The sequence below is a fragment of the Ylistrum balloti genome, unplaced genomic scaffold (genome assembly GCF_031769215.1).
Source record: "Ylistrum balloti isolate Yb309-2 unplaced genomic scaffold, AGI_CSIRO_Ybal_v1 Utg372038, whole genome shotgun sequence".
Taxonomy (NCBI): domain Eukaryota; kingdom Metazoa; phylum Mollusca; class Bivalvia; order Pectinida; family Pectinidae; genus Ylistrum; species Ylistrum balloti.
Genome location: NW_026782987.1, coordinates 110737 through 133321, shown reverse-complemented (window position 1 = coordinate 133321; position 22585 = coordinate 110737). Strand labels below are relative to the sequence as shown.

Here is a 22585-nt window from a genome sequence, read left to right as displayed (position 1 = left end):
TTGTGGTCTACAGTAATATTAGATCTATTCCAGAATTTCCTGTATGTAATGAGTATAGTTGGTTTTCACTTATATATACTTACAAGCTAAGAGTTATTCCAAAATTATCTATGTGGGATTAGTGGGAGACACTTTATCGAAAATTGATGTGTGTTAGGTGTAAGCACTATTTTTCTAGCATTCCTTACTCTAAATGTGTTTGATATTTGATTAATGGTTTGGTCTCTGAAAAAATGTCTCCTGCATAGTCTTAACCAAAGTTAGCATGTATGTATTGGATAAACCCTATACAAGAATGAATACATGACACAGATTAAATGATGAGGCTAAATCTTTATTTTTAGTACAAATTAAAATCCATAGTGCCTTTCACACTATGTATTTAGAATGATTGATATTTACAAAATATGATTTCATAATAATATAATTAATGTTTGACCACAAAAGGACTCCAATATTTTTTACAGACCATTTGTCAATATATCTGAATTGATCTCAAAATGATGTTTATTCTCTGATGTAAAGATAATCAATCACACACCTGATGTACCCTATATATGTTACAGAAAGGTACCTGAAACTATTCACTGAATATTGGGGAGAAAACTTGTCTTAACAAAAATGTTTTTCATTAAACATTTTACTGATCCTGAATTGCTGTCTTACAGGAATCAATACCAAAACATATCCTCTTACATAGAATCTTATGTTCAGTTCATTACAGAGAATTAAGATTGTCTGTTGATGTCAGGGAGATTCTTTCATCTGTTGATCAAACATCTCGCCTAAAACATTCATACTGTCAGAGAATCTCAGCTCGTTCATGAATCCAGCATCACGCCATCTGGAATACAGCAGAAAATTTCTTCATTATCAACATTCAGATTTCATGTCAATTAATAATTCTAATATATACAATATTTTAAGATCTTGTCTGCAGTTATGTAAATTGAAAAGATTAAGGTCAGGATAAATTCCTAATGACACCAGAGACAATAAACAAGTAGTTAAAAACATTTTTACTCAGTTCGTCTTTCCATTATAAGTAGCAGACACCTGATATTCCAAACTGAAGAAGAGATGGATATTTCATTTCAAAGAAGGATCACAAACATGCATAATTATGATGTCATTAACCTGGGAAATCCAAGCTAATGTTTGATAGAGGTGTAGTGACCTGACATTGTACTTACGACTGTCGCACCATTTTCCATCGCTCCATGTGGCCAAGTAACAAGTGTTCAGGGGGTGGGGCCGTATCTTGGTCCTGTCAAGTCAAACATATCATTTTAGACGAATGTTCCCACAGTTTGTACTGAAGATAAAGGCAACATTATAGACCATATATTAATCAAATTATGAGTTGTTCAGACACTAAGTGCTTTTAGTCTGCTACAAAGAGTTGGAGTGAATATACAAATATATCATGCAGATCTGCAATGTATTTATTTCATCACAATTTGCTGAGATAGTGTGGATTTAATACATATCATGATCCATTTTTTTCATAGGTCACAACACCTGAGGCAAATATATGAAAATATCTGTCCCTAACAACAACAGGTATTTTGTTAAACAATCTCACAGCATTGATGTCCAGTTCCTCTTCAGGCTGGGTTACTGGCATTGGAATACGATAATCCTGCTGGATGTCAGGATCCGCTTTGATAGGGTCTGGTAGTTTGAACACATCAGGGAATATATCCTCCTTTAAAAATAATGTATATAAATAAAGCCGCTTGTAAGAAATTGAGGCTGTGAGAAAATAAGATATTACTACCTAAACTCCGCCTTTTATTTTTTAAAAATAACCAACTGTTAAATCAAGCAGTCATTTTCATATTTTTGAGTTTGAAAATACACCAATTACCACTTTGAACATGCTATGCAGAATTTGAGTATAAATAACTTCTAGGAAGTAAGGCTGTCAGGAAAAAGGATAATTATCATAAAATTATGTTTACCTCCTCCTCACTGTTTGTGGGTGGTTCTGGCTCAGGTGTTGGTGTTCTTTCCCTTGTACCGAGAGATCTGTTGTGGGGCTGGTTTTTCAGCCAGGCCCTACATACAGGATAAAGTGCAGCTTCCTCATCAAACTGAGCCAGATCTACACTGCGATCAAACAGCTTCATCACATAGGTATCTGCGGTGAACATAAATCAAAGCAGATATCATTTTCAGATTTGCTTAAAGTGAAAAAAAAACTTTTAACATAAAGAAAATAGTTTCCATTTGTTACACACAATTTTTTCTTTGACATGTAACAAATCTGATTTGAATGATAGGTTTGATCAGATTCAGATTTATATACCAATATTATGAAAACTCTAGATAGTAACAGAGAAATACAGAATATGTAAGCAGAGAGCACTCCATCATATTACTTTGTTCTCCTGGATATTTAGAAAATTATATGACGAGATAAATGTGTCAATAATAATTTTTTGGCCTGTATATCAATAAAAAAGGAATATTCATAATGAAATACATAACATTCTTTCACAACAACCAAATATATTTTCTGTCTTGTTCCTACATACGATGATATTGGCTTCCATCCATTGAATCATCATCTTTTCTTTTCCTTTTTCGGCTGATTTTGGCTGTACTGCGCTTAGTAGGTGACAGAATGATGGCAGGTTCACTGTAGTAAAAATAAATGGATAAATATTGAATAGGGCAAAAGTTTTCATCACAAGTAGTTGGCTTTTCCTGTTTGTTGTAGACAGAAGCTTCTTTTGAACCATGACAAGATATTTCTTACAAAATCAAATAATTTATAATTGTTTGTAGTAAACAAAAGTTGTAGTTAAGTTGCAAAAGATTAAAACCCTATCAATTATACAAATGAAACAGGAAATGTTGATCAACATCATTCAGATGATGGTTACTTTCATTATTTATTTCATGACTTAAAGCATATACCTCTGCAGCATTTCTGCTTGAGTACTTCCATCATCTTCATCACTTGATATATTTCTGAAAACATTTATAACACAATAAATAATGTCACTAATGAAATCCGTGGACTTATACATCTTATTTGATTTGATCCATGTATATCCTAATAATGTTGTTTTGCTACATCTTACATCATTTTTTCTACATAAAACTTTTGATTATCTCTCTTTACAACATAATTTGTGATTTCCATGGTGATACATGTATAATGCATGTATAGAACACTAAATTATAGAGAGCATAACTTACCCATCACCTTTTTTGTCAACTAAACTTTGTAGGGTAACACCAAACCGGATCCTGGCAGATGTGACTTCGGCTTGAAATAACAGAAATATACTCATGCATTGTAAATTATTTTATTTTAAATCCGAGAATGAATGTGCACATGTAATGGAGTTATGTGCTGTCCAGTTTATTTGATAAAGCTTTATTAAACTCCAACAACATTACAATTTTATCATTTTACATTGGGACAAAGGTAGGATAAAGCAAGGTATTAATATCATTAATAAATATAATTAACCATTTACAGCTCTTCAATGGTCAAACGGTAGAATCATACATGTGAGCGAGTCTATTTTCAGAATTGTCTCAACTCTTTATGACAAATTGATTATGCTTTAATTAATAATATGTGTAACAAGAGTAATGATTTATTAAGCTGTGTAAACATCAAGCAAGTTCAACAGGTTGGGCACAACTCCGCAAGTTAGTAATAGTCCTGTATTTGAGGGATATTTACTGCTTTGAGTACTCAATCTGTTACTCAAAAGTCAGAGCCTTTGAAATGGAAACATATGAAAGCTGTTTGAAACATTTGCAACAAAAAGTGCATGAATATTACCCCAACTGACTTAAACACAACGTGTATCTAATTTCGTGATTACGCGTATGAAGGGCTGTGCTCAATCTTGTTAAAACAATATACTTCCAAACGTCCAAGTTCATACAGTTTATCAAATTTGTTTCGGTCTTATTTGCACACAAATGGGTGGAGATAATTTTATTATATGAGAGCAAAGGATGTGTTGGAGCACAAGTGTATATGATCACAAATGAGAGAACCTCCTAAATCCGAACCTATTCATAGATCTACAAATGTTTTTTCTTGTTTTCCTCTCTCTACGTCTGGAGCAACTGGACATGCAGTGATCTGTGTTTGAGATTAAGTTCAAAACATGGAGTACCCTTAGCATGCTGATCATTACCAACTTTAGACTTTCCCGACATGCTGTATGCAGTACGTGTTTGGAAAGGCCTATGCAATACCCAAACCGTGCGCTTGTCCACGGGTCCCAGTTTACTTCAGATTTTCCGCCATTGTTGGTTTGTTCCAAAGACTCTTGTTATGTGGAATGTGATTCGCTGTTGACCGACTGCTATTTTGTTACATATAATTTGATTGGACTATGCATTACACAGGAAATGGAATTATGCGGAGGTAAACATTGATCGACGAAGATGAACATTGCGAAAAAACGACCATGAATGAAGATACAAATGAGGGAAAGTATGTGGAAATCTGGATATATGTTAGCAATTTAACTTTTTATACGTCTTTGGTGAAATGTACCATACAACCATTTCGCACGATATTTTGTAAATATTTTTTTTTATTTCGACACCTCGACCACAAGTGTCAGTGATCTATAGACGTGTAATTATTCTATTTATTGTTTTAGTTTGATGTTGGTTGAACATTGAATTATTGAAGAATTTTGAAGGAATATCGGAACTGTAATCATCATTAACATCATCATCATAACATCATCATCATCATGATCATCATCATAATCATCATCATTATAATCATTTTTTTTTTATTGAAAATGATGTAATATTCAAATCATTAGTGAAAATCAATTTTACTTAAAATCAGTTATGTTATCAATATTTGAAAATTGAAATTAATCATAGAGACAAGTTTTTACTGTCTGCATATATGTTCATGATATATTAGATGTACTTCAATAATAATTATCTTCACAAGATCTAATGCTGATCAATTTATTATTTTTCATGTTTACTGATCAGTTAAGTAGGTGGTCCGTGTGGTGTTGTTTGTAGTGTGAAATATTGACAGGGTCTTGTCTGCCAACGATGTGCCCTCTTCATGCTGTTGTTAGATATCTAATCTTATCTGCCCTATTCATAGTTTGTGTTGATTTAGCACTGACTGGCCTGACCAGAGCAAATTTGTTAGCCAGTGAGAGATGAGTCTCGTATTCATAACAAAAATGATACTAATAAATTAAAGTGACGTATCAAAAACCTTACATGAGTCAATCAGAAAATTTCTCAGATTTTCCATGTGTATAAAGATTATCATGTTTTTATTATGCAGTAAAAGAGGTACACAATGTACAATTTCAGCTGTAGATAGCATAAATGTGAAAATTGTTTTGTAAATGTTCTATTTTTGTTTTTTGTTTTTTTAACAGGAAAATAGAAAATTGTGCATTATATGTAGATGTGAAACCTTCTCAATGGCCTATTATCTACTCACCTGAATATAACATTGGATTCTTGGGCCTGGAAAAGCTTCATCCATTTGATGCTGGAAAATGGGGAAAAGTATACCAATTTTTAAAAGGTATATAATGCTACAATATAATTATTTAAATTTGATACAATCATTCGTTGTTGATGGACTATAAAAAATTATAGGTATAAAAGCAAATGGAAAAAAAAAAACAAACAAAACATAATAATTTTTTGTCATTTTTAGCTCGAGACAAAAAGACGAAAATGGCTTGCTAGAGGCTCACCACTTCTGTTTTTCTTCACCTTAACCAAAATACAGCTTATGTTTTAAGACACCAACCATGTATTCTCTATTTATGGTAATTTGTAAGATTGTACAATGTTAACTATGATTGAAATAATTCTTTGCAGGTTAATGAATTTGCTGACATAAACATGCTAAAAGACACATGTATGTTTATATGGAAAATTTTAGGAATAAACTTATATCTTGGATATATTTCTACAATGTATTAGAATCTCTCTAAACAGATTTCTGAAATTTCTTGATTTTATGGTGTTGCTACTTACATTTGTATTTTTCGACTACAGACCATGGAATGATCAGAGATGACACAACAGTTAGGCCACGAGAGGCTTCTGAAGAAGACTTATTGGTCGTTCACACCAAACAGTACATCAACGATCTCAAAGTAAGACATCTGCCATATTGTAAATGAACTCAGAGTGATCAAAGAGGGTCTTGTTTCATTATCATTGTTATCACAGTGATCTTGTCATGTCTTGCTTCATCTCAAATTTATGTACAGTATTTTCTTTGTAGGTTAACAGTCAGGTCGTGATCACTGTATTAATTATTTTCATACAGCATTATTAACATTCATTTGCCAATGCAAGCTTCTGCCACAATGGTACTCGCCTTAACAATGTTAATTCATGATAACTCTGATTTGTCCTGAATACTAAAATTTCAGTATTGAGCATCATTGGGTCAAGGGAAGTATTGGTGTTTTATAAATGATATGGAGAATATGTAATATGGCTATATACAGACTATCTACATCTACTTTGAAGGTGTGTGGGTGGTGAAACTAGCAGATATAGAGGATATAATTATATTGGTAACAGGACCAAGTCTTACCTCTTTCATCACAAGGAAAATCCCTAAGTTGTAACAATAGAATCAGTGTTTTGTAAATAGAGGATATATATGGTGATCCACTGGAAATTTGATGCGTTATTTGAAATGATGCTTGAGCTTAGTTTCTTATCTGTTGAAGTTTCGTTTAGGGGGTTCAAGGGAAATTGTTGGGGACAAAGGGTTGGAGTTTTTTCAGTGACTAATACATCAATTTCAGTGGATTAAAAAGTCATCATTACTAAAATCCTTACGGTGTTTTGTGCATTCTTTCCATCCACAGCTCACTAACATTGTGGAAGGGATAGAGGAGGTACTATTTATCACTCATTCAATCTTACATTCCATGGGCTTCCCTCACACTATTGTGGGAGAGGACCTTGATTCCTTGCTTCACTTTATCTCCCTACTGCCTTCACTCTGCTTGTTTTGTACTATTTGACATGCAGTATATATTAAACTTTGTTGTAGGTGTTATGAAATACAGGGACCAGGCTTGAGAAAACATATCTATAACTATGATAGATTTGATTTTGATTGGATGCTTTCATATTACAATCTTACAAAACTGTTAATCGTTAAAGCAACTTGTCCAAATTTGAAAGTGCTAAGAACAATGGAAAATTTGCAACCTAAATTGAGAAAATTAACATAAATTAACATAAACAGTGATTTAGTCACTATATAACATTATTGATACTATGTATCTAATGTTAGTATTGTTTTGGTAATGAATAGCTGGTGCTTAGTCCCTGTGAATCGAAGAAATAGTACATATACAGTATGGTTTCTGTAGACAGTTTCAAAAGAATATTTTTTACTGCCTGTGGTTAGCACCTGGTAGAAAATAGCACTTTTGAAATTTTTGTTTGGTGTATGTTGTCGTGCTTTATTGGTAGATTAAAATTTTTGCAATTTTACACATATAGATGTACCAGCACTATGTGTTACATGTACCAAATCTACAATACTTTAGAGCACATAGCAGCGTTAAGGTTACCATGTCACAGAAACTTTGAAAAAAATCTGTGTTGTTTACCCATTGGCTGTTAATGCTCCTGGAGCAAGTACGTTCTCTTTGAAAAGCTAGGAAACATTCACTACATTATTTTTGTACTAAGAGTGACCAAGCTACATCTAAAAAGATCATATTATTGAAAATTAGGTTGTTCATGTTCTAAAGTCCAGGAAAATATACTTTCACTTGTGTAACATCAGATAGATATTCTTGAAGACTGTGGATTTTGTTGATGTGACATACTGTGTGATAGTACCATAACTTCATAAACATAGTGTGGGTGACAGGACCATTAGATAAATTAAATTCATCGCACAGTAAACCTATAATAAGCTGAAGTCAATCCATATATTTGTTGTACAGTAGAAATTAAAATTGATATATTGGAAAAAGTCGATGAATAGTGTAAATGTTGTCGTTATCATGCCTTATATGTTTATTGTAGACATCACTGCAGTTTTCCCCATTCTAATACTGCCCTAAGCCTCTAAGCATGTAACTATTGACTTATTGGTATATGTGTATTGTACAATAGTTTAGTAATCTTTTACAGTTGTCTCCCTTTTATGTTAGCTGACCCAAAAGTAATACACATCTGTAACATATGTGACCAGATAATGAGATTACACTCGGATACTGTTATTGAGAAACAGAAATATCTATCATCTTTTCTGTATTGTAAAGGGATTTCAGTAGGTACTTATGCTTATATTGTATGCACAGAATTAATGATTTTGGTAAGTTATTGTTATTTTGGGGCCTTTTTTGTTTTCCTTTGAATCAATCCTGAAAACCATTGAACTTTGTTTTTTGAGATGTAGTTAAATACAATAAAATATAGAGAGAAAAAACCTAGAACACAACTAAGTGAATAAAATATCAGATTCTTATTCTGGATCTCGATTAGAATTATAGATTTTAGTAGGGTATTATATTGATTGTTGTATGCTTGCCCTGCTTGTATGTCCAGTCAGAGTCAGTTCGTCATCAGTCAGTCCTTAGCATGTCATTTTGTGATTGTTATAACAATAATATATAATGGGTACCATTTAATACTAATTCAAAAATGAGTTGAGATGGGGACAATAAATGCACACAATACTCTGTTGTATTGTTGTAACATATCCTCTGAGTTTGTAATTACTGAGTGCAGGTGTAGCATGTTGTCCTGTCTTAAGATTTCTTAATTATTATGCATTCAGTTGGATATTGCATAATGTTAGTTAAGTTTGAAACTGAGATATTCTTCTTTGATGATAATAACTCCAAATGTAGATCTTTATTACTTGTGTTAATTTTAGAAAAATGACTGAAAATAGCCCACTTACCAAATTTCACTTGTCCAACCTAAAATCTGGATACAGGTGAGAGATTGATCTTGTCATTCATTACATAGAAATCATGACAGGCTGGAATAGCAACAATATTTGAAATAATCATTCTATGTTACCACTAACAGTAAGTGTTATGGTGAATGCTTCTTGAATTTAATGTGTTGATAACAATGATCATTAGGTATATACACAGCTCTTTATACCATTCCCCATGAAAATTTCTGATGCCAGATTTTAAAAACTCTGATGTCCCTTTCATCTTAACACAAACAGAATGTGTACTCAACAGTTCCATACTAACATATTAATGTCATTACAATCATGTTATTTTTCAGTACTAAGATTTTTACTTCTTTTCAGTATGTCAAGTCTATACCAAACCCCATGTGCAGTTGAACCCTTGTGTGATGTTATCTCTGTCTAATACATATTCTTGTCTACTACATTTGTACCATTGTACATGTACCAGTATTTTCTCTTGGCTGATCCAGATCCTACCTTCTCTGAAAATCATCATTGTTTTCATTTTATTTATCTATGAGTTTATTTGTTTACTTACTCTGTACATTGTGTTGACTACGACATTTGCATTTTATAATCCATATAGAATTCTGTTTCATCATAATAGCAGGATTTGTCACCTTTCATTGTTAATTATTCATTTATCTTATCTTTTACATCCATATTGAATTTAAACAGTTTATTTATTTATTTATTCATGAAATACATATTCAGACAGGTGTCCAAATGAGGCTGACATTTGGCAGAGTTTACTATTTAATATCCAGCAGTAGATCATTTCTATAAAATACGTGGAGATTTTTATTTCTCTTTATGTTAATCTAGTATCTGTACTTTTTAAACATTTAACTGTTTATGTACACTGTCTATGTAGTTATTGTGACTGTTAAAAGTAATACTTACTTGTGGCATGAGACTAATAAAATGCATTGCACCATACAAACATATATATACTGTAATAGATCCCTATTTGATATGTACAGATCATTACCTAGTACTGAAAATATCATTTCTTATTTATCCTACAATTTGCTGCTTAATATTTTGCACAAACATTTATCACGTATTTGAGTAATAGTCATTTTGAATACTAGCGCTTTAATCAACGGTGATAACTTGTAAAATGATTAGACTTTTTTTTATATATTATATATCATATAGGTGTATCATAAATTAGAAAGTACACATTCATATTCAGACATTAAATTCTGAAAGAAAAATACCTGGTAACTTTTTCCTTTTGATTTCGTCTCTCTTTCATCCCTAACTTGTATGTAAAGATTGAATGAGTGATAGTATTACACCTACAAACTGTTTTAAGTATGTAGAGATATATAATTTACTAGGTTATCTTTTCATTGGTAGTACCCTTCATTTTTAATGTCATAACTCCAAGATACTCGTCTTTTGTGTATGTTTAATGTCTAACCAGGAAAAAATGCAATCATTCTGTAGAAGATCTGTGATGTTCAACTGGCATCTTTTAAATTGTGAGATAAAGTTTATTTGTGTTTGTGAATTTACGAATCAAAATGCCGCAAAGTTATGAGATATGCAGTATAGATCTATCAACTGTGGATTATTGATTTTCTACCTTTATATTTGTATTCACTCTCATACAATGTACATTTCATGTGCACCTTGTATTTGTTTCAAATTGACAATGCATGAGATATTTCAATTTGTGATATCATACTCTTGATTTCCTGTGAAAATGTCATTTATTTTGTGCCTTACTATTGAAAGCCTGATATTCTGAAATTATTTCTGATGCACATGTAAAATACTGTATATATTTCATTTTCTAAACAGGTATATAATGAACTTTGACGTCAAGCTCATTACTTTCAATTCTCATATGGTTGTGTTTGTAGTGGAGTGTCAATGTGGCCAGTATCACAGAGGTGCCTCCTGTTGCCCTCATCCCAAACTTTATTGTCCAGCGGAAGGTTTTACGGCCATTCCGGTACCAAACTGGAGGTACAATATTGGTAAGCACTGAGAAAAAAACAAAGGAAAGAAATATCTTGCCTCAAATCAAAGCATATCTTGCATTAAATAACATGCATTCTCTTGGTCTTTGGGCTTGGCCAGTAGAGTGGAGCTAAGGTTTATGGTTCAATGCTCCCAGTCCTCAGTGCTTTGTGTTCTTCTGGAAGCTGAGAAACAGAATGACCTGTGCTGACATGTCTGTGTCCTTAGGCAAGAAACTTAGCCATGTTGATAGCATGAGACTGGTCTCCTGTATGTTGTTCAGTGAGGTAGCCACCCGCTTACCCCACCTCAAAATGACTCTGGCCGTTCTCTGGCGATAAACCCTGCCAAAATATGTTGATAATTAAGAAAAAAAAACACCTTCTCTGGGGATTTCAGATTTTACCACAGCCTTTGGAAATCAGTGTTGATGATTGGGATCTCCAAGCTTCAAGGGAGTTGTACGGCCTAAAGGTTTTATTGATTTACATAGTTTTAAGTGAATCATCCCAAGAGAAGTTATGGCCTGTCCTTTCTGGGTACTTACTGAAGGGGTCAATGGAAAGATTGGAAGTCCTTAGAACTTCTGTCTGATGAACAGATTGACTTAAAGAAAGGCAATTAATTTTAACCTATTGTCAGAGCCTCTGGAATTTGGTGTTATCTACCAATCCTAGATTTCTGATCGTCAAAAAATCCCAATGAGTTTATCATGCTATCTGGTACCAGGTCTATGCTGTAAATGATGCTACCATTTTTCATGGGGATAGAGTTTTTTTTTATGCTCCCATAAAATATTTTGTTGTTTTTATGCTCCCAAAAAAAGTTTTGTGTGGAGCATATAGTCGCCACCTTGTCTGTCCATCCATTCTTTCATGTCTGAAGCATAACTTCATCTGCAATTAAACTAACATAATGAAACTGAGCATAAACATTGATTATACTAAGGGTATGTGCAGTGTATCAAATTCAGGGACCTTGTTACCTCAGTTACAGTCATTGCTCATTCTACAAAATGTATTGTCCAGAGCATAATTTTGCTTGCATTTATGGTAAGATAATGAAACTTGGTGTATGCATTAACCATACAAAGACAATGTGTAGTTTACAAATGTTAGGTCTCTCAACCCCTTAATTACAGTTATTAACTTTTGGTAAAATTTTGTGTCTGGAGACTTACTTTTTCTACATTTAAACCAGGATATTGAAACATGAAGTAGACATCAGTCATACAAAAGCAAGCTGCAGTGGAGCAAAGTCTGGGCCCATGACCCTGTTGTACAGAGTTATTGCCTTGTGTTAAAATTTGTATCATGAAACTTGGTGTATACATTGGTCACATCAAAAGAATGTGCAATATACCAAATTCAGGGCCTGCAACCCCTTAATTACAGAATTATGGCCCTTTGTTAAAATTTTGTGTCAAATAAATTCGTTTTCGGGGAGCATTCATTTCACTGATACTGTTTAAGACAGAAACATTGTTCATATAATTCATCCTGAGTGTAAATATGACTTATAAGTTAGTTGTCTGTTTGCGTTTCAGGCAGGAAAGCTTGCCATGGACCGTGGATGGTCAGTCAACATTGGTGGTGGATTTCATCACTGTAGCTCAACCCGAGGGGGAGGCTTCTGTGCCTACGCTGACCTGACACTCTCCATCAAATTCTTATTTGATAAGGTTGAGAATGTCTCCAAGGTCATGATTGTTGACCTTGATGCACATCAGGTAAATTATGCAGATACATTGTTTTCTGTTTTGTAAGGTAAACATTTTTGTTAGTATTGTAAATATTCTAATAAAATTGGCTAACATTATGACTAATTTTTAGTGATCAATAGCACCTGAAAATTTTTGTATCAATGAATAACGTGGATAGTTTGTAAACATGACATAATAAAGAAAACTTAATAGCTACAAATTTCTCTTAAAACACTCATTAAATTATATTTTGTATAATTGTTTACTGATATCATAGGTTGGTTTCAGAATTTAATTCCGTTAATTAATAATGATAATCAGAATAAACCTGTTAATAGAAGCACAGAGAGAGGATGAATTTCCACAAGTTAATGAGTTAATGTGTATGTATTAAGGGTAATGGACATGAGAGGGATTTCATGACAGATGACAGAGTCTATATCATGGATGTATACAACAGAGGGATCTATCCACATGATGGATATGCAAAACGTAAGTTTAGCATCTTATCAGGATTTCATATAAATTGAATAAATTGAAAACCCTTTGATTTCTTATGGTTTTTATAAATAGGTTTTTCAGGTAAATTAGGATGAAATCAGGACAAAAAAAAAAACATTTCCTCTGCTGTATTTTTTCTGTTTGTTTGGTTGGGCTTCTTTTGTGTCTAATGATTTCTTTTATCAGTTATGCATTATGCATTCAGAAATTTAAAAAAAACCCATTAATTTGTCTAAATGAATGGACAGTATTTTGTATACAATGTTTACAAAGTTCAGTGTCACCATAGGGTCAAAGGTGAAGTCATATTGTTGTCTAACTATTTATATTAGTGTACTCATGTGAGGACAACATTAGTTTTAAAATGGTGTTAGAAAGAGTAACTTCAGTTTTTCACACTTGATGTTATAGTAATGAAGTGTATTTTATTATTAATACTTGATATTGATGTCATAGGTGCAATCAAAAGAAAAGTTGAACTGCAACATTTTACAGAAGATGTTACATATCTTGGTCTGGTAGATAGGTAGGTATACCTGTTCTGATACAAAAGGAGGTCAATTGAATTACTGATATGTTGATTATAATACAGCTTGAATGGATATGTGAAAATATACCTGTAATTAACCATGAAACAAAAGATATGTAAATGTCAAGGGACTGATATACATCGAAAAAACCAAAAAACTTAAAAAATATTTCAAAATAATTTTGTAATTTTTTTACTATGGTAACATATTAATAATAACGAAACCTTTGAGAGAAGTGTGAGTGAAGTGAGTGAGTGAGATCATTGATTTTGATGTTTTTCAGATAATTGTACCTTTCTTGTTATTTTACTGCAGAATGTCGTGGTATATATGTTTATGTCTACGTTTTATTTTGGTCTGTTACAGAAACATGGACCAGGCTCTAAATGAATTTACACCTGACATCATAGTGTATAATGCAGGGACAGATATCTTGGAGGGGGACCCCCTTGGGAACCTGTCAGTCACTCCAGAGGTACATATGTAGCTACAATCCTTTTCTATAGCTACACCATAATATTTATCAAGACAAAAACATCAATATTGTTTCACTGTTGACCTGATTTGGTTTCATACACATCAGTTTATGCATTGACAATCTACAGACTAGGCTGCAATCCTTAATGTTACTCAGTGATTATCTGTTTGTGAGTTTTTAATAGTTGCTAGTCAAGAAAAATGTTTTATAATGTAAAACTTATCTTATATGAGACATACCAATATGACCTTTCTCATCAATTATCAGATCTGTGCTTGTCAATAATTCTTGGGTGTTCTCAATTTTATTTGTATTTTATGTGACAATTACACTATCCATTTATGATGGCTTATGAGCAAATTGGGCCAGATCTAATCTTAACAGTTTGTGTTAGTTTGATTTTTTAATTACAAAGCCTGTGTATTTTGTACTGATTTCGACATAGATCATAGTCACTCGATGTAGATTGAATGACATGTCTTGGCCTTGTTTTGTTTGGTCAGGGAATCGTGGAGCGAGACCAGATTGTATTTACAAAGGCACATTCCCGGGGGATTCCCATCATGATGGTTACCAGTGGGGGCTATCAGAAAACAACAGCACGAATCATTGCCAACTCAATCATCAATCTGAGACAGAAAAATCTTATTGGTTGCGATGCTGCTGAACAAGAGCCTGTTCCTAGAACAGGTATCCTTCAAAAACTCAAAAAATAGCTTCTGTTTCATTTCTTCATTTTCTTGATGTTTTTTGTTTTTTTTGGGAGGGAAATGTTCTAACGTATGTGAATTCCTTTCAGATGTTCTTTGTCTGCACCAATTTTGAATTAATCATTTGAGATTATGATGTGTTTTTATTTATTTTGTCTTTCAATTTTTAGCGCACCTGGGCGTTTGGGCTGTGCCAGGTGGGCTTATGTTTTCATCCAACATAGGTCTGTCCTTCTTATGTTTGTGTAGTGACTACTTTTGTATTTAAACAACTTCTTCTCAATAACCCAGAGTCCAAGAGTCATGAAATTTGGATGATAGGTTACTTAGATGAAAGTCAAAGAAGTTAAAACCTATTAACAACTTCTTTTGTTGAAACAGAAGCCCAAGAATCTTGATATTTAGCAGGACAGATCCTTAAATAAACCCCATTCTAGACCCATGTTCAAGGTCACATTGATCACCTGATCCATTGATTAACCAAAAGACCTAGAGTTCTAATGTTTTCATAATAGGTTCCAAGAATGAACTCAAATAATTGTTGTGTAAAGAAATTATCTTTTTCCGTAGTCAAGGTCACATGGGCTTAATTGTGAAAACTTTTTAACTACCTCTCAATAACAAAAGGCCTGGTATCATATTTGTCTGGGATGAATGAAGTTGACCTAGAGTTGCGAAAACAAGGGACAAATTTGTTGAAAACTTTCAACCAGCTTCTTTTAATTCAACAAACAGCCTAGGATCATAATATTGACCTGTAAAGCTCTTTGGGTGATGTTTATCAAAAGAAATTATGTCGATATAAATTCTAGGTCAAAGGGCTCAGAGTTTGAAACATTCAAACAACTTATTCTCACTAGCCAAAAGATTTAGGTCCAAGATATCTTATAATTTGGGTCATGGGACGAATGTCTATGTTTTGAAATGATGATGTATAAGTGTAAAGCATTGAATATCAGGTGAGCAATGCAGGACAATTTTGCCTTTTGTTCAGAGACAATATTTTAGAATTACGATTCAATTGTGAAGGTTTTTTCAGTATAAACTAATTAAGGAACCAGTTCAGGACCAAAATCCTTAAAAAAATCAGCTTACAAGAATAAGGTATTTCTGAGACCCGCCTATCCTTTCTTTGTACAATACTTGCTTATATAAATGTATAAGGGAAGTTTAGCAATGATTTTGAGAAAAAAAATTTTTAAGGTATCATGATTTCTAATGATAATAAGAAAATTTTAATAGCATATTTATATTCCTGTTGTAAACTGTATTTAAATATAAATTGTTATACTCTATGTTCTCTCTTTTAAAGTGCTATATATTTTCATTTCCAATCCAGCAATCTTGTGATATTATTCATTTCTCAATGTTGTCAATGAATATATTTGCAGTATTGTGTTTGAATAAAATGTATTTATTGATATTTTCTTATTTAGTTCTTTTATTCATTCTTTGATTTGCTTCGTTCAGTCATTAATGTATTAAGTTTGACCTCTCCTGACCTTTCCTTTTTATTGCTTCCTAGGTTTATTATGCAGCAGACCAGCAAAACAAAGACATATCAAAGTTCATTTGTTGTTACATCATAAAAGTGATCCTGGGTATCTGACTGAAACAATGTTTTTTTTTTCTTCAAATATCTTTATTTGTGATCTGTAACATCATATATTACAATTCTTTACATCATAAATGATGATTGTACACTTATTTAATTCATAATTGGTGATAGTACACTTTATGTCTTAAATGATGGTTGTACAATTATTTACATCGTAATGGGTGAGAGTACTCTTCTTTATGTCTTAGAGGATGGTAGTTCAATTATTTACATTATAATGGGTGATAGTACACTAATTCATATCTTAAAAGGATGGTAGTAGACTAATTAACATCATTTAGGATGATAGTGAACTTCTTTACATCCATCTTAAAGGTCAATAGTACACTTATTTACATCATTAAGAGTGAAAGTACACTTCTTGACATCATAAAAGATGATGGTACACTTATCTACATCATAATGGATGACAGTTGCTTATTTATATTATAAAGATGATGGGACACTTGTTTCCATCATTAACAGTGAAAGTACACTTCTTGACATCATAAAGGATGACATTTGCTTTTTCATATCATGAAGATGATGGTACTCTTCTTAAAGAGTGAAAGCACACTTTGCATCATGAAGAATGACGCAGCACACTTATCTACATCAAAGGATAACAAAAGAACAATTATTAGAATAAGTAGCAGTCAGAGATATTTGAGTTCATTGAACCTGTCTCTTCTCGTGACATGCATGAAGCTGTGTCTTTCTTTACTATTATATATATTTTCATGTATTCACCTTATTTTGGATTTTTGGTGGGGTTTTTTTCTACATTGTCTTGTTACAGTGCTTTGAAGCTTATTGTAGTCATTTTGTGGCAGTTTAAAAACAAAACAAAAATAAAAAGACTAGATCCAGGTAGGTGCCTACTTATAGTATCTATATTTTTGTAACTCTTCTGTGTTTGATTTCAAACGAATTACTGGAGGAAGGATGCATGTCAACATAAAACATAGCAACAACAGTTTATTTATGCTGTTTATCAGATAATTTGATTACTTTCCTCTAATGTTTGGAAATAGGTATTTTACGGGTAATTATCTTAATAATTTTTTCTTTAAAAATTGAGATCAATCATTTATAAAGGGGATCTTTTTTGTTGGATTTGGTATCATATGTTTTACCTAGATTATATATATAAGAAATTTCTGAAAATATTATAAAAGTTCAGTCATTAGGGGGTATATGTCAAGGATATGTATTTAGTTCACTGTATTTCACAATTGATACCACAGTTACTTTGCATACAGCTTGTGGTCAAATGTGACAACTGTATTCAGGATTCAAAAGTTTCTGGCATAATTCAGAAATTTTTCCTTGAAGAATTTTCATACTTAATGGATCATATTGTTATTTCTGATGCCGTATTAAGATATTTGAAGGTCATTGAATAAAGTCAATATCAAAATCATACAGAGTTAATGCCATGGACAGCTTCTGAATTTAAGTTCACACCAATATCACATGAAATTTCATCGTCATTTTTATTTTGTTCTAATTACTTTTGTAATCAATATTTCTTATTCAAACTGATCGTAATTCATTCAATGAGAAATTTGTCAGATTTTGAGTTCAGATATGTGGTGTTAGCTAGAGTACAGAATGCAGTAATCACTGGAATGTTCTGATATTAATATGCTGGATGTTTCAGAAATTCGTTCAAGCCTTCCTAGGAGCCAGAGTGAAGGGTTTTTGGCCCGTTTTAAACGAACATGCTTATCAACATCAACATCTACAACGACCCAAGATTTGACCAAGTTGGATACAAGTCCAGATGTTCATATAGATGGAATGGGTTCAATCAAGGATCTGGGGTATATTTGACCCTAGGCACTTTGTGATTGACCCCCATGTGATCATATAGGATTAAAACTGACCTTGGATATGCCAAGGAGAAATTTAATCCATCATTTTGTGACCGTCTAGGATTAAAATTGGCCTCAGATCAGCCTAGAGGAAATTTCATCCTTCTGTGACAGTCTAGAATTAAAATTGGCCTCAGGTCAGCCTAGGAGAAATTGATCCTCCTGTGACTGTTTAGGATTATAATTGTCCCTAGGTCCACCTTGATCCTCCTGTGTCAGTTTAGGATCAAAATTGTCTCTGGGGCAGCCTGTGAAATTTCTTTCTCATGTGACAATCTAGAATTAAAATTGACCTTAGGTCAGTCTTGGGGAAATTTAATCCTCCTGTGACAGTCTAGGATTAAAATTGACCTTAGGTCAGACTAGGAGAAATTTTATCCTCCTGTAACTGTCTAGGATTAAAATTGACCTTAGGTCAGACTAGGAGAAATGTTATCCTCCTGTGACTGTCTAGGATTAAAATTGTGCCAAGGGGAGATTTGATCCTTCTATGATAATCTAAAATTGAAATTGACCTTAGGACAACCCAGGAAAGATTTAACCAAGGGCCCATGGGTCAGTCTCATATTCAAATTAGTACAAGGTGTATTCAATTCCAGGTCAATAAAAAGTAAATTTTAATGTTAAACCAGTTTAGGGTTGACCCGAGTAGTATCAAGGATACCTTTGATCCTAGGATGGTTACGGGACATTGAAATGTCCAATACACAGTTAGTTAGTGTACCTACATAAAATCAGAGCATTGACAACCCTTGATAATCAATACTTGTAGGTGAGCTGAGGGCATATCCCCAGAATAATCCTGAAACTCCAGGTCTTCTTTGCTTTAATTATCAATAATAACTACCTGTAATAATCTATAATGTTTACAGATATACATTTATATTTTTCTTCCATATGAGGATAATTAGCCATTAGGTTGCCTCTATCAAATTTTGATATATAATTCACAAATCTGCTTGGTGAGATCCTATCAGAATATTTGACTAGGTATTTTTTAGTAGAACAATCTAATACTAATCCTTCAAAAGGTTATCAAAACAAATACCAAAAAAAATCAAAATAATGAATTTTCCCTTGTATTACATGATAAATAAGTTTTTAGTAAAATTGATGTGAATGAATGATACATGTACTGGTATGTTTATATAATCTTGCTTGAGATATGCCTATTATATAGAAAAAGGTCACAAAAATACAAAGCATTCCATATCCTATATGTTGTATATCTTTTCATATGTTTATTTTTGTTTGTTGAATACTAGGCTAAGAGTATATTCTACCTAAATGTAATGTGCAATACAGAAGAGTTCCACACTAAGAAAGATAATATTGATATTGTAAAAAGAACACCAAAGGTAATTAATTCTAGCATTGATATTTTGATGGAAAAAAATAAAGAATAAATTAAAAATAATGCTATTGATAATTGGTTTTTGAATTTTAAAACATCCAGCTTACAAAATGTACTTTGTTTATGAAGAAAGATAAGTAGATCATGTAAAAGTCTGATGCTCTGATAAGTTGATGTATCTTTTTTATATATATATTGTTACTGATGTACCGTTCGTAAACTCATATTTTACTTCACTTATGCTGTTGTTTTACCATACGTACATGTAAATTCAATTTGGACTATTTTCATTTAAATTTTCTCTCAGTAGAACAAATATTTTGATAGGAAATACAGTGATGTTTCTTTTTTTGCACAAGTTGTTAATTGTCTCAGATTCTTTTATCAAATAATTTTTCATTTACTAGCAGCAATGTTGGAAGTATATCCCGATGAAATTTTGGTTGGACAGGCATATATATAACCTGTTCATTTTAATATCCAGTCATACACATTGGAATAAAACACAGACATTTTTTTTAAGACCTATCTGATCTTATCACTAGAATATATTTCAACAACTTAACCATGTAAGAATGGAGAAAGAGTATCACGTCTGTATCTCACGGCATGTGGTAACTAATTGTTGGACCTCCCTTGCAGGTCTTTAGTGGTTTTTTTGGTAACCCTTATTGAGGGGACAACCTAAGAATAGAGTCAGCTATGTTCAACTTCATAAATGTAGATGGCAACTTAAGTGAAACTGAAATTAGGGATCTCATCCATTTCTTCTACTAAAGAGGCATTGAAGAGACCAAATAGGCCTGCGGCTTCTATTGCAACATTTGGGATCTTGTTTATTTACTTCTTTTCTGTGCTTTATCTTCTGCTCTTAGTGGCCATCGTGATATTCGTCTGATATGACCCTGGGTTTATATTGCAAGAACGTTAAACTCTGGAAAACAAATTTTGATAACATGCGATATTCAAAATATGATTAAAGGTTTAGTTAAGTTTATTGTTTCTTTACGTCCTTTTAACAGTCATGTTTTATTCAAGGATGTACCTTAAATGTGCATGTATGTGAACAAGTTTGGGTGGAGTTCCCGGCGAAAAAAAAAACAACCTGGAGCCAGTACCTGGCGACAGATCCACTTATTTCTTTAACCCGCAACCCAGAGGTGGAGGGCTAGTGATGAAGACGCCTTAACCACTCGGCCCTCCGAAAAAGTTTTTACGCTATTGTCGCTATATCATTGGACTGTTTTGAAGATATTTTTGAATGACTGTATTAAGAGGCTTTCAAAGTATCACAGCACTTAAGTATTGTCACAATATCATCCGTCACTTGTCACAACAATATCGCTCTATAACGACATGTTTATACAAAAATGTGTACTAGCATTTGGTTCTATAAAGAAAATGTCCCAGTATCATTTCACTCTATTAAGGTATTTATTCTTTTTAGATGTTGTCATATTACTGCTGGGCATCAAACTGATATTTGCTATCTGGTAATCGCTTATTTCACAGAATTGCCATGAGAAGTTTCATTCCTCTTTTTAGGTCATCTGACCCAAAGGGTCAAGATGACCTATAGCCATTGTGCTTCGTCCGTCGTCGTCCACCGTGCGCCGTCCGTAAACTTTTCATTCAAACAACTTCTTCTCAAATACTAGAAGGTCTAGGGGGCTAATATTTGGCACAGAGGATACTGGCATGGAGCTCTACCAAGTTTGTTCAAATGAATGACCTTGACCCACTTTAAAGGTCACAGGGGTCAAATATGTTAAAATCTTTAAACAACTTCTTCTCATTAACCAAAAGGCTCAGAGTATAGATATTGGGCCTGTGACATGCTGGGATGAAGTGCTACTAAGTTTGTTCAAGTGAATGACCTTGACCCACGTTCAAGGTCACAGGGGCCAAATATGTTAAAATCTTTAAATGACTTCTCCTCAATAACCAAAAGGCTCAGATTGCTGATATTGTGCCTGTGGCATGCTGGGATGAAGGGCTATCAAGTTTGTTCAAATGAATGACCTTGAACAACTTTCAAGGTCACAGGGGTCAAATATGTTAAAATCTTTAAATAACTTCTTCTCAAATACTAGAAGGCCTAGGGGGCTAATACTTGGCCCATAGCATGCTGGCATGGAGCCCTACAAAGTTTGTTCAAATGAATGACCTTGGCCCACTTTCAAGGTCACAGGGGTCAAATATGTTAAAACATACATACGACTTCTTCTCAACAAGCAAAAGTCCATGAGTGCTGATATTGGGCCTGTAAGATGCTTGGAGGAGAGGCTACCAAGTTTGTTCAAATGAATGACCTCAACCCACTTTCTAGGTTTGGCTTGCTTTTTGTCAGATGACCGTTAAGGCCCATGGACCTCTTGTTGTATTACTTTCATGGTAATTTAGGAATACTGAACACTTACCAAGACAGAATTTTTAAATGCTTCTTTGTTCATTAAACCTGAGTATTAACCAAAACTTCAGATAATGATTAACAATAAAAATCTAATCTATATATGACATCGAGTCCTGTGAGCATGCAAAACTTTTTGTGCCATAATGATCAGTGTGTACTCTAAGACTTTTAATGATTTAATTCATATCTGAAGGCATTGTATGGATTTAACAAATAAAGTTGTATTTTGAGAATTTTGCAATAAAAGTGTTATTTGTATTTGTTTGATCTCACTTAAGTCCACGACTGTATCTTTTACTCTTCAAAAATCGTAATCATTTTTTTTAACAATAACGGTCTTTTCCTTCTCTGTCAAACAAACTTGTTTTTTAAGTCTTGGAATCATGATTTTGCTTTGCTTTAGTTACATGTATACTAGTACAAGTATAAGCTAGGAGATTGCATTTCTCGTGCATTTATTGTGTTCTTTTGTACTGCTCTGAATATCATT

At 33.0% G+C, this 22585-nt stretch overlaps 2 protein-coding genes across 3 annotated transcripts; one reads left to right on the top strand and one right to left on the bottom strand.

The window, feature by feature from the left end:
• Nucleotides 1-313: 313 nt before the first annotated feature.
• Nucleotides 314-4276, bottom strand: LOC132564192 (protein lin-37 homolog). 2 transcript variants are annotated; one of them, XM_060228865.1, is made up of 8 exons: nucleotides 4152-4276; nucleotides 3211-3280; nucleotides 2926-2979; nucleotides 2541-2644; nucleotides 1965-2143; nucleotides 1586-1708; nucleotides 1194-1267; nucleotides 314-844 (listed from the first exon to the last, which is right to left on the bottom strand). In XM_060228865.1, exons 1-8 carry the CDS (start codon nucleotides 4192-4194, stop codon nucleotides 748-750), a joined length of 744 nt encoding a protein of 247 aa, XP_060084848.1. In that variant the 5' UTR covers nucleotides 4195-4276; the 3' UTR covers nucleotides 314-747. The 2 variants fall into 2 exon arrangements, with proteins under 2 accessions (XP_060084848.1, XP_060084849.1); XM_060228866.1 differs by having other exon boundaries at nucleotides 4173-4276.
• Nucleotides 4277-4393: 117 nt separating this feature from the next.
• Nucleotides 4394-22300, top strand: LOC132564189 (histone deacetylase 11-like). Its single transcript, XM_060228863.1, has 10 exons — nucleotides 4394-4474; nucleotides 5406-5557; nucleotides 6040-6140; nucleotides 10834-10950; nucleotides 12480-12662; nucleotides 13031-13127; nucleotides 13593-13662; nucleotides 14033-14141; nucleotides 14648-14834; nucleotides 18115-22300. The coding sequence occupies exons 1-10, from the start codon at nucleotides 4449-4451 to the stop codon at nucleotides 18285-18287; spliced, it is 1215 nt and encodes a 404-aa protein (XP_060084846.1). The 5' UTR covers nucleotides 4394-4448; the 3' UTR covers nucleotides 18288-22300.
• The last annotated feature ends 285 nt before the right edge of the window (nucleotides 22301-22585 follow it).

What these genes read in the sequence shown, in the direction of transcription:
- LOC132564192 (XM_060228865.1), bottom strand. Translation starts at nt 4,194, where the DNA reads ATGTCGGGAAAGTCTAAAGTTGGTAATGATCAGCATGCTAAGG. An exon ending in TAATGATCAGCATGCTAAGG is followed by an intron (nt 3,281 to 4,151) that starts GTACTCCATGTT and finishes TGTTATTTCAAG; the next exon opens with CCGAAGTCACATCTGCCAGG. An exon ending in CCACAAACAGTGAGGAGGAG is followed by an intron (nt 1,709 to 1,964) that starts GTAAACATAATT and finishes TTATTTTTAAAG; the next exon opens with GAGGATATATTCCCTGATGT.
- LOC132564189 (XM_060228863.1), top strand. Translation starts at nt 4,449, where the DNA reads ATGAATGAAGATACAAATGAGGGAAA. An exon ending in AAACTGGAGGTACAATATTG is followed by an intron (nt 10,951 to 12,479) that starts GTAAGCACTGAG and finishes TTTGCGTTTCAG; the next exon opens with GCAGGAAAGCTTGCCATGGA. An exon ending in ACCTGTCAGTCACTCCAGAG is followed by an intron (nt 14,142 to 14,647) that starts GTACATATGTAG and finishes TTGTTTGGTCAG; the next exon opens with GGAATCGTGGAGCGAGACCA.